This window comes from Aythya ferina (assembly GCF_964211825.1).
Source record: "Aythya ferina genome assembly, chromosome: 4".
NCBI lineage: Eukaryota > Metazoa > Chordata > Aves > Anseriformes > Anatidae > Aythya > Aythya ferina.
Genome location: NC_140300.1, coordinates 47,440,818 through 47,453,588, shown reverse-complemented (window position 1 = coordinate 47,453,588; position 12,771 = coordinate 47,440,818). Strand labels below are relative to the sequence as shown.

The window sequence follows — 12,771 nt, the reverse complement described above, 5'->3', positions numbered from 1 at the left end:
GGACAGTATCCCTCCAATCCTCCCTCTCCATATGATTAAAAATGTGATTAAAACAGCATGAATTAATGTTAATGATGTGAGACCAAGAGTATCACTAAATTCCTGATCAAGGTAGAAAGACAACAGTCTCAGAGTGGGAAAAATAAAAAATAAAAAAAATCACACTCCTCATTTCTGAGGCAAGAAGATTCCTTTGGAAACTTGCTCTAGATGCAGTCCTCAGTCAGCCCAGACTGGGTGGCTGATGGGAAAAAATAAAAGGCCTGTTTCCTGGGAATGGAGATAGCTACAGTCTCATCCTTGAGTAGACAGTGAATGAAGATAAACACCAGGTAAAGATCTGTCGGTGTTTTCCTGGGAAGCATTGGGAAGACAGCATTGTCCACCATTGACACCATCCTGCTGTGGAGCCCATGCAGTGGGCCATGAAGCACAGCTGTAGTCATGAGGCACCATCACACAGCCTTGCGTCACACTTCCTCGCCTCATTCCCCAAGGAAAGAAAAGGTGGTGTTGCTGCTGTTTGATTATGGAATAGGGTTAGTTTTGAATATGACAACAAATTAGAGCTGGGGATGCTCTACGCTCTGCCATTTTGCTGTTCTAGGGATTGGTGGTACAGCCGTAGCTGTTTTCTGCTTTCCCCTCCTGGCAGCCTACAATTGCAATAAGCAATAGCCCATTACAATGGGACTCGGAGAGCCTACTGCTCCCTCCCAGCTTCCTGCAGTGCTGCGACTTTTGTTATTCAGTAAGAGCATCTTTGCTGACGCTAGATAATAAAAGCACCCTGAGACTCTCAATATTCATACCTATTTAAGCAATAAGCCCCATACTTTATCATCAAAGAATGTTTCAGGGCAGTTGAAAAAATAATATTTAAATCCAAGAACTGAAAATATTTGGGTATAAACTAAAACACAGATTTATTTCAATTTATTTATTCCTGACAAGGACAAAAATAATTTAGGGCACATCTGGACTAGAACAGAATCTAGCCCAAAAGCCAGCTTACCTGACTCACTGCTTTTTCTAGAGCTAGAACTGGACCATTGCTTTTGAAGTCTTTGCTGACTCTGAGCCAACAGCAAGTTTAAATACATTATTAAATCCATATGACATTCTGCATTAAACTTATTTTGAAGTTTTGTGGTAATTGAACACAGACCCAGCAAGAGGAACCTCAGCCACACATGGACACAAACCAGAACCGAACAGAAAGGTCTGTACCCTTGCTTTATGGGAAAGATCCTCAGGTAAGGACCAGTGATACTGCCCTCTATTCACCATATAGAAAATGGCATCTCAAGCAGGATTTTTTTTTTGTGTGTGCAAACAAAGAACCAATATCAACCATTTGCAGATCTCTTCAGAAAGTCTGGATTGCACATACATATCTGTATGATGACCCAGCTGAGATGAAACCCTCATAAATAATGGCCTATTCAGAGACATTGAATGAGAACTAAAAAGATTTGCTCAAGCAGGTGGTTCTACTAAGATCAAGGTTAGTGATGATATTATCAGTCTACAGACTAGGAATGTTGCCAGAATCATAGAACAATGAAAAAGTCCTAAGCATTATGTCCTAAAAGGAAACTTTTATTTTAAAGATTTCTTTAGGTTTTCTGAAACTGTTGCTACTGCAAGTCACTATTACAAATATAAAACGACCATTTCACATATATATATTTTTTAGTTTCTTTTCTCTCATTTTATGCAGTGGAAATCTGTACTTTAAACATCAAAGGACGTATCAACAGTGAGACATACTGTGCTTTCACAAACACCAGCTGAGACAACTGGTCATAACTATATGGCTGCAGTTGTGAAATCATCGTAGAACTGATTGTCAAGCCTAAACAGAGCAAGAGGCCACATTTCTGCTTTACTTACATCATAGTTATGTTCGAAGAGACCGAAGGGACAGCACGCAGTTTGACAGCATCACAGAAGATCTCCAGCCCTTGGCACACACATTCTGCTGGCACTGCACCAGCCACTACATGAAAGCAAGAAGGTTGGGTGGGTGGTATGATCAGATGGGGAGAAAAGAAATACAGTGTAAAAGAACAGCGAGCTCAAGGGCTGACATAGCAGCATATGTTAAACAAAATTTAAATTAAGGCATACATTGTTTTTACTTAATTTATTTAGATATAGGAATACCCTAGCATTAAACATAAAGGAATATAAAAAAATGTCACCTCCTGAACTCAGTGAAAGAGCTTTTACAGCTAAGATACAGGCTTGATACAGGAATATGGCATGGTACCATTGTTTTTTCTTTTTCAGATATTTTGTGACCCTAGTCCTTTTATATTTGCTAGAATTGGCACAGTTCTGTCTGTGCTTTAACTTGGTGCTTGTAGTCGACAACTGTCAGAAAATCTATACAAATGGACAAAAGACTGTAGATGTGGACTAGGGTTCATCATTTGATGTGTGAAGAAGTGAATTGAAAAAACGTTGCCTTTAGTTCACTTTGAAAAATGTGTTTCATAGTCTTTCCAGCTGTATTAATACAGTTAGATAAACATTTATATTGCCTTCCTAATTGACATATATTTGGCAAACCTTCTTCAGAAAATGAGTCACTCTTATTGGAACAGAAATTAGCTTCAATGCATTTCTTAGTCTGAGACATTAATTTTACTACAATTTTACTACAAATGAAACCACACTGTATTTCTATTTTTGATAAGCATATTTGCAATGTATTTATTTCCAGGAATTATCAGTAATAACTACTTACAACACTCAGGTGTCTTGGTCTGAAATGCATACAGAGATTTCATTTTGTTGTACTTGTCCTTTGCATAATGCTTGTCAAATTGTAGAGACCATCCATTGTTGTCTTCTAATAAAAAAATAGCACACGCATTAGAAAAATAGCTTCACTAAGATTAGTAGCATCTATTTTTTTTTCCTCAGTTTTTATCTCAACAACATGATTTTTCCAGAAGATCTAATAGAACAGTAAATGACCTTGTCTTAATACGGCTGTCTAATCAACAGTATGTACTGAGATTAAAAATTGCTCAGTAGGAGCATCTTCTGATACCTTCAACAATTCAATATTTCTGTGACAGTTGCACACACATACAAAAAGGTAATTTACTTCAGAACTTTTTGTCTACACAGAATTCTAATAACAGTAAGCAATCTTATTTTCCTACCTCCTTAAGTGTGCAGGTTTGTCATTTCGTCCAGGAAAGCTTAAATGATTACTATGATTTTGACCACTTCTTTCACAGCACCACTTCAGCCTAAAATCTATTTCCTGAAAATCTAAATGAAGGCCAAGTGAACAGTGCTTTTCAAGAGAATGTGTGCCATGTTGTAACATATTCAAGCCAGTATGTCTAAGTTAAGCTCAATGTGCATCTTCTTAAGCAAAGCATTATTCCATACCAGTTTGGTCCTTGTGCAAATACTTGAAGAGAGTGCATTATGGCCATAAAGGTGAAAAATAAAGGAGAGATCTTTCGGTTCCTTCCCACAAATGAGGATTTCCAGGTACAGTGGTGCTGGAAATAATTCCAGATCTATTTCTTTGATGTCTATGGTGTATCTGGCATCTGTAAATAACTGATGATGTAGCCACTTCCAAAACAGGAATGGAAAACATAACAACAAACAAATAAACAAACAAGCAAGCAAACATAATAATAATAATAATAAAACTTGCTTGTGACAACTGTGGTCTGATTTTTGTTTTACTAGTTTTAGTCCAACTTTTCAGCTCTGACAACGCCCACACCCTTTTAGTTTAAAGCATCTCATTTGCACGGATTTGTACCAGTAGCAGAAATGCTCCTTAGAATGACACTCACTAGCTGGTGAGGTGAAGCATCAGTGGTAATTGGAAACATTATTTTGTAATGATACCTACTGTCAAACATTCACATGTTGTTTGAAAACCCTGAGAAGGGCTCTGCTGAGCTTGTTGTTACTGTCTTACTTTCACTTTTATAATATGCCATCAATGGTCTTCCCCCTGTATATTAAAAGTTTAGTTATACTTAAATACCATTCCTCATGGACATTTATCTATGAATGTTTATATTCAAGTAAGCATTACTATTGTATCTACCATCTTGAAAATAGGTAGGCAGAAATTAAATATATTTATACCTTTGTCCTCTCTCCCATTCTGAAATGGCATCTCATTCTTCATGCCACATTACAACTCAACTGTTTCTTCAGATAGGCAGGGAAATTATTCTACTCTGAAAGCATCTCCTTAAACCTACCTGTGGAGCGTCGGCAGATGGAGCTGTTCTGAGAGCCAACTGCCTAAACTGAAAAGATGTACTATCAATTATAATTAATGGATATTTTGAAAGATTAGGAACTTCAGGCAAACTATCTTTTATGTAGTTATTAATTTGTTATGCATAAATTAAAACGATTGAAGATTTGAGGCAGAAAGAAAACGCTGTCTTCAGGAATTGCTCTATTAAGAGAAAAGACTTGAAAAGTGCCTTAACTTGAGAATCCATGTGAACCAGACTACGCCCTGCAAGAATGTCAACTTCTCACCCAGAGAAGGCACTTAAGCACATTTTATTAATTTCCTTGAGAGCACCTGGTATCCACTGATCCATTAGCAATTTTGCCGGTCAGATCATTAAGCTGATTTTCAGCAGCAGCCCAATGCATTTTGGACAAAATGAAAGCAGTTTGCAAATCTGCAGATAAATGGCTCTGCAGAAAATACTCAGCAGAAGTTCAGTTTTAGGACCACTTTACAAACTTGTAGTATGGAATCTGTAATTGATGAAATGAGGGAAACAGATCCTACGTCAAGCAGTGTCTTATAAACCTGCTGTTCTGTAGTTAGGGCTGTAATGGGTCTTCCCTACCACTATTTCTGAATATATTGTTTTAAGGAACGGATCCTTTAGCTTTCATTTGCAAAACTGGACCCAACAACTGGGACGTGAAACACCTACAAGAATATTATGCATACAGAGGAGGTAAGATTTGGGATGAATATCTCACTGCAGATTGTAAAATAGAGATTTGTAAAGATATATTAAAACTGAGTTTATTCTCAGAGCATAATCAGAGCACATAAATACTTTGCAGTCAGGAATACAGTCTCAAAATACAGAATTTCTAATCCATAATTAGAATTATAGTGAAGTTTGGACAATTAACCATTTAGATTCTGACTAAATAGCTAAAGGCCATAAATGCTAATACTCTTGTAAGCCAATGGATGTATAAAGTATCATTTTTTCGGTATTTCTCTGCTTCTGATGCTAAAGAGTGGATAGATGAAATTTTATTCCTCCCTTTAACATGTTTAAAATGCTTTGCCACTTGATAAAGAATTTACAAAAGGTGACCATCACTGCAGTTCATATTTGCAGAGAGAAAGTATGAGCAGTGCCTCCTACATTAACAGGAATGAGGGAGCAGTTTGCTATGAAGTGGAAGTGCACTAGTGGTTTCAAGGAAACCAGGAGACAGCTGTGTATTTTTGGGTGGCCATGAAAGGAAAGGGGGGAAAAAAAAAAAAAGCAAAAATAAGAGAGAAGATGGATTATTTTGTACTGGAACCATTCCATCTGTCTAGAGTTTCTGGTCAGTTCATTTTACATAATAGGTTTTTCTTATGGCATTGTTTTTACCTGCCTTTTACTAGAAATACAAAGGAATGTCTGACTATAACAAACCAGGTTATTCAAAGTTTTCTGACCCTCAAAAACGTTTAGTTTGGGCCAAGTTTTGTGCCTTTATTTTGCGTGAACTGAATCACAGATGAATGTATTATGTAAATAACTATATTTAGTACAACCATGCAGTGAAGCGCTGAATGCCAGAACTGCAAATCACTTTGTGATTGTTTAGGGTTTATATGGTAGGTTTGTGACCTGTTTACCACTATTGAGATGAGGTTCTCCAAACTGTTTAAGAAATGACTGGTAATAGTAGTGGTCTCGAAATCCCAAATCTATCATTTGGGGAGTACAGCTCAGATGAGAAATTACTTTTTCCTGAGCCAGTTTTAAAATAGATTATGTTGGCTGCACTTCTGTAAAAATGAGATCTGAGAAAACAAGGCATCAGTGAATCTTCCACATGTGGAATAAATGAAATAAGTAATTGTAAACTTGACTAATCTGAATGCAGATTAATGCACTGTTCCTTGCTAGAAGTTGTCACCTACTATTTCTGCTGGGAATGAAAATGAAAGAGTATGTTAATCTTGACAAACTTCACATTTGAATAATCCTTTCAATGACAAATCCAATAAAAACCAATAAATCTTCTTTGCTCAATTAAAAATACAACTGTTATTATTTAGTAAGGATCTTGTAAAAAGAACATAATCTATACAATTTTCTCCTTCCCTTGGCCATGTCTTCATGGGCTATTATGCAGAGAAGTGACATCAGTTAAATGCATAAGCACTGCTGCCTGCCATTCTAAAGAGCCACTGGGTCACCCTTCAATTTTGCCTTTGCTTTTAATGGTCACAACCCACAGATGTACTTCTCTCTGGCATTTATTTAAATATACTTTCTCTTGCTGTAAGAAATTACTTCAGGCTTTTCACAAAAATACCTTTTAGTACAATGAGGAAAACCTGTAGTCTTTAGACAAAAATGCAGGAGCAACACCTTTTAAAACATGCACAGATGAAGAAATATAATTGCCCTTTTCCAGTGCTGGGATATGCTGATATATTCTAATAACTTATAGTAAAACCAAAACTGTATTGAGATTTTACAGAGTGAAGTGTTGCAGCGCCTGGAACATTTGACTCTGGAAGTAAATTTCACATCCCCAGGTTAGATACCCAGGTGGAGAAAATGAAGTACCTAAAAACTGGGCACTTACCTGTCACGGTAAAGCCAATTTAACAGATACCAAAAGTTACTGCACTTTGTCTGCTTCCTGTACCTGCTGATTAATTTAAGTATAACTTGCCTGCTTATATGTGACAATGTAATAACAAAACAAACAAACAAAAAACCCCACCAACAACAGGAATTAAATCAATTCAAATAAGGTTTACACTTTTTTGGATGAGCTAGATTTCCTGCTCACATGAGTTTATTCTTGATTTTAAGATAACTTAATTAATCTGCAACTTTTAAGAAAATAAGCAGGCTCAAATTTCCAAAAGATAAATGTCTTCTCAATATTGTACTTTTATTCCTGTAAAACACTTGCACAAGGGAGTTTTCTAGTTTATATGACGGAACATTTAATCTAAATACATTATTTCAATTTTCTCTTTTGTTTTTCTGGGCCTATTTTCCATTTTTGAAATAAATGTGATAAAGTAAATAAGGTAACTACATAAATACATCTATAAAAACTTGTGTTGCTCAAAAGCTCCCTTAGCAGTCAGCCATGACGTTGGAGACCAGAAGAGACAAAAGTCTAGTGAAATATTAAAGTTCCACTTTGTTATCAACAACCTTTAAAGATATTAACAAAGAAGTTGATTAAAAGCCTCAAGAGCTTCAGCAAAGCTATTAAATTTGTTGATAGCTTACATCAGTGTAAATCTAATTATTTCAATGCCATGTAATGTGAATGAATGGCAATGAAAAAAAAATAATAAAAATTTGGCCGTATATAATCAAAGAATGGGTTAGGTTGGAAGGGACCTTAAAGATGACCTAGTTCCAACTCCCCACCATGAACAGGAACACCTCCCACCAGACCAGGTTGCCCAAAGCCCCATTCAGCCTGGCCTTGAACACCTCCAGGGATGGGACATCCACAGCTTCTCTGGGCAACCTGTGCCAGTGCCTCACCAATACCACAGTAAAAATTTTCTTCCTAATATCTAATCTAACTCTATCCTCATTCAGTTTAAAGACATTACCCCTTGTCTAGACTCCTTGACCAAGAGTCCCTCCCCAGCTTTCCTGTAGACCTCCTTTAGGTACTGGAAGGCTGCTGTAAGGTCTCTGTGGAGTCTTCTCTTCCCCAAGCTGAAGAATCGTAACTCCCTCAGCGTGCCTTCACAGGAGAGGTACTCCAGCATTCGATCACCCTCACGGACCTCCTATGGAGCTTCTCTAACTGGTCCATGTCCTTCGTGTGCTGGAGTCTCCCGAGCTGAATGCAGCACTCCAGGTGGGGGCCTCACACAGCTGGAGTAGAGAAGGACAATCACCTCCCTTGCCCTGCTGGCTGTACTTTTTTTGATGCAGCCCAGGACATGGTTGGCTTTCTGAACTGCAAGCACACACTGCTGGCTCATGGAGAGCTTCTCATCAACCAACACCCCCAGGTCCTTCTCTCAATCCATTCTCCATCCAGCCTGTATTTGTGTTTGGGATTGCCCTGACCCAAGCGCAGGATCTTGCGCTCGGTCTTGTTGGACTGATTCAGACGGGCCTATCTCTCAAGCCTGTCAATATCCCTCCGGATGGCATCACTACCCTGCAACGTGCCAACAGCACTACTATATACAACTCTTGTGTTACATGCAACTACATATATAAAACATTTCCATGTGAAGCTCAAAAATTTGATCTTTTGCCAATTATATGTTACCTTCTGAACATGCCTCTGACCTCCAAGTGTTTTCTTTTTGCTTTATAAACAGAATTTACAATCTAGGGCTCAAACATGAATTTTGTCTCATAAAATTAAAAAATGAGATTTAAATGTAAGTACAATAGAAAAAAATACTATGCCATGAAAACATGAGATAAATATATGATCATTCATTATTAGTTTAAATTTGAAAAATAGACTTGTCAAGCTTGCTTGCAATGTTTTGAGGCAAAAATGGGAAACTTATATTCTCTGAAATTTCCTATCCCTTATGAGCAATCATGTAATATTAAAGCATATATCTTTTGCGTAGATGGTTTCAAACATCCCATACAAATTTAGATTTCTGCTATGGAAATGTAGAATATGATTTAACAAATCTCTAGCACTGCAATAATTCTATAAAATTTTACAGACCTTCAAAGAAACATACATGAAAACACTATGACAACTATACAGAATTTCACTGCTTTCAACCTGTTCAATTTTATAGGCCCTTTTTAAAGGAGGCAGTATAACTTATTTAGCAAGGCAACCTGCTGATTGCATCGTCCCCAGTAACAGGTCAGGCCTGTGCTTCTAAGAGGCAAATATGTGCCAGACTTCAAACAACCTGCTGCCTCAGTTCTTTCTGAAATTCATATTTGTGACTTCCATTGTATATGCAGCCTATGAGCTACAGAGACCTTAACGAATATCCATAAGTGAACTTTAGATTTGGGGAGGTGAATGCTGCCTTTTGTTCTGAGACCTCTTAGGCCTGGGAGCAAAACAATGGTAAGTGCAATTAGCCAGTGAAGAACTCCTCCGGAGAGTCACAAAACATCTTAAATTAAATCTGCATGCCTGTTCTTGCTTCACTGGACTGGAAAAATGTGGCTATGACACTGTGATTAAAAAACAAATGCACACATACTACAATCACTGCCTAACTGCCAAAAAAACAGTTTTGCAGAACTATCAGCAAAATTGTCCAGAAGCCAAATTTCTTAACACTGAAGAAACTTGTGCTCTCAAAATAGCTCAGGCTACTTTGCTCTATTAAGTACTACATAATTAAAGACCCTGCTAGCAAAAAAAAAGATAAAATACCGTAGCATGGTGCTCTTTCTATTCCCTTCCTTTTTATTCTTGCTAGTAAGTTCTAGTCAGATATGCAATACTAGCTGATGCTTTTCTAATGCCCCATTCATGATGAAAGGATCCAGTCTACAGAGGTGCAAACGATTAGGCACAATGCATGCAGATTTGTAAGTGGATATGATTGCTGAAGCGTTTGTATTTTTAACATTTTTTACTTTAAAATATTTTTTATCCTACTTGTGGTATTGGCACATAACCATTTAGTCTAGAGATTTGCTAGTAATAAATTAAGAGTCTGTTTCAACAACCAGTTTCAAGATGGAATATAAGAACAAGTCAGTAGTGTGAAACAACAGTAAACCTAACTTTAAGCAAAGTATAAAGCATATCCACTCTACCAGAAATTAAGTCTAAGAGAAAAATTAAGGCATTTAATTATGAGAGTTATGTGTCACAGACTACATGGGAAGATACTGTATTTTATATCTGGTGTTTCTGTGACAGGTTGCAGATCGCAATCTAGACTTCATCCCATTTAGAGAAAAAAATCACTGCTAGAACAGCGTTTCCAAAAATCTTATCCAGTGGTATTTAGAAATGCTAGCACATGAGTCACAAACATTTTCTGAAATATCTGAGCTTTTTATTAGTTTCCTAATTTAGGTAAGTTATGAATCTTTGCTCACTGATGTCAGTGGTCAGTGGGAGCCTGTCCATTGATTTTAGTGGAGTCAGTCCAGATCACTTCTCACTAGGCTGAGCCTTATTTCATAAGACATGTTGTGATCAAAAGCCCAGGAGGTATGACTGATGGTTTTATGTTGGTCTTATTGTTTGCATTTTAAATTTAGAACAGAACATCGTAAATCCAATAACTACATAGATTTAGACTGCATTATCAAACCCTAATTGAAGTTAGGAAAAAGTTGTAAATCTGAAAGTGGAAGGACTATTTATAAAGGTATGGCTGCACCTGTACTTTGTATTCAAGGGATTTTCAGAGCCTGTAACTACAGGACGCTGACACATAGTGCTAAATGGATCTGAGACAAACCAGTAGGGCTTCCTCTTAGACTTCAAAAAATATCATAACATGTGCTTTCAACTTGCCCAGGTAGAATGTAACATTCAGAGTTTCCTCTGAAAGGAGAAAAGCTCAGTACCTTTTGAGATCTGATTACATTTCTATATTTCTCCACGTACAGTTGTGTACCAAACTAAATTCAAGCACTGATGGCTGGTTTAGGAACAAGAAAACTGAGGTAAGTTGCATGGTTATTATTTACTGCAACGTTTCTCAACGTATTCCATTCACTGGCTTCATATTAGTAAAACAACTAGTTTACATGTAGGATGAGCAAATCATGCTGATTATGGGGGGAATATTATGGTCAACTGCAACAAAGATCTAGGAAGATCACACAGGAGGAACAGATTTTCAGTCCTACAATGATTTAAAATTTAACTGCATTGATAATTTTTGCAGAACTTTATAATTAACATGAGTACAAAATGATAAGTGACCTAGTGATGTATCTAGAGGAGATGATTACACAGAAGTTATTAGACTGATAACATTACACTTTTATCACTACATAATGATATAGTAAGAATATTTATTCAGAGAAAGCTGACTCTTATCTAGGATAGAAGTTTGCTCATTCAGCCCTCTAAGTGCACAGAAGACTAATGAATTTATATATATATATATATATATATATATATATATAAAGTGCTTAAATATAAGTTTCTAAATGTAAATACTTAATTGGGGAGTAGATTAAGGAAAAAAACTGTCTGAAGATACTCAGAGTTTGTATTTTGAAAACAAATATCCATAGATGATTACTGGCAACTTTGCTTGTCTTCTGTCCAAAGTTATAGAGTACATTTATGTTATGATTTAACTTTACATAAGTTTTTGCAATTTGTCATGTCAGAAATTGTTCATATAAACAAACGTGGAGTCAGTGAAAACTACATCACAAATACTGCTCTATTATGTTTGTTTTGTATTAAACAACTGCTGTTTTTATCTGTTGTTGTTGGTTTTGCTTAGCATATCATTAAGTATCACTGTCAAACCAGAGATTAAAAAATGCTTCTCTCCACACATAAGTACTGGGGAATATGTAATGTGGCACTTTTAATATGCCATTGAGCTTCAAAGAGCTTTGCCCAGAGCTAGGTTAGGGTACATTAGCAGTAACATTGCAGCAAAGTCTTCAGTGTGAGAAATACTTTTTATTCTACCTGTTTTAGGAACAATTCCCGTATCACTGTTACCAAAGTATTAGCCAAGCAGAATTGGTGATTATGCCTAGTATTTATCCTTCCTAATTATTTAAAAAAGCAGTGAAAATGAAAAAAATCCATCTACAAACATTAAGTAGCCACAAAACCAAATGGGACAAATACTCTTAAACTCATGCTGCTTTGCCAACTTGAGCTTTAGTTAACCTTGGGCATAGAAGGATGCTGGAATTGCTACCATTTTTCCACAGTTTAGGTTTTGCTAACAGATACAAAAATAACTCCAAGTGAAATGTGATAAAGGCTGAACTGGTAGACATCACACTTGGCCATTTTATGAAGAACTCAATGCTTCAGAAGGATAAGTATGGGGTGGAAGAGCAGAGAACAATTTACTGCCACATTCAGCCTTAGAAAGGAAAATTCCTCGAGGCCATAAGCTTTTATGATGAATGATAAAACTTTAAATAAATCATTTTTATTTAAAAATATCATCTTTATGGCAAATTTGCAGAGCCTCCCGCTTTGACTTGATGGACTATGTTTTCAATTTCAAAAGCTAAGATTATATTTTCCATGCATGTTTAAGGTTATCTAGTGATAGTTTGAAAAGAACCTCTCATCACTTAGGGCATGATAAATTGCTACTCTGCTCTTATTGCTGTTTACTATATTGCCTCAAGCTCTTTCCCATCAGAATATCGCACATATTTTTTTATTGGCTGGAAATCCAACTGGGTGAAAAAGGCATATGAGTTTTCAAACACAAGTGGCTTCATTTTACTGTAACCTCCTGGGTACAGTTCCCCCCTTCCCAGAATGGGTGGGAAGTGGAAGAAATGGTGAAGTTGACCTCATCAGTAGGATATCCATACCCTGAGGTTAAGCCCTACCGTGGCA

The 12,771-nt window shown here is 36.7% G+C and overlaps 1 protein-coding gene across 11 annotated transcripts in view; it reads right to left on the bottom strand.

The window, feature by feature from the left end:
- The window catches only part of RXFP1 (relaxin family peptide receptor 1), a 102,876-nt gene that overhangs the window by 19,043 nt on the left and 71,062 nt on the right, over window positions 1–12,771 (bottom strand). For all 11 annotated transcript variants that reach the window (XM_084518307.1, XM_084518304.1, XM_084518303.1 and 8 more), the window contains 2 exons: window positions 2,756–2,860; window positions 1,897–2,002 (listed from right to left, as the gene is read on the bottom strand). In XM_084518307.1, the coding sequence (XP_084374433.1) occupies window positions 1,897–2,002; window positions 2,756–2,860 (211 nt within the window). The remainder of the gene's footprint in view (window positions 1–1,896; window positions 2,003–2,755; window positions 2,861–12,771) is intronic.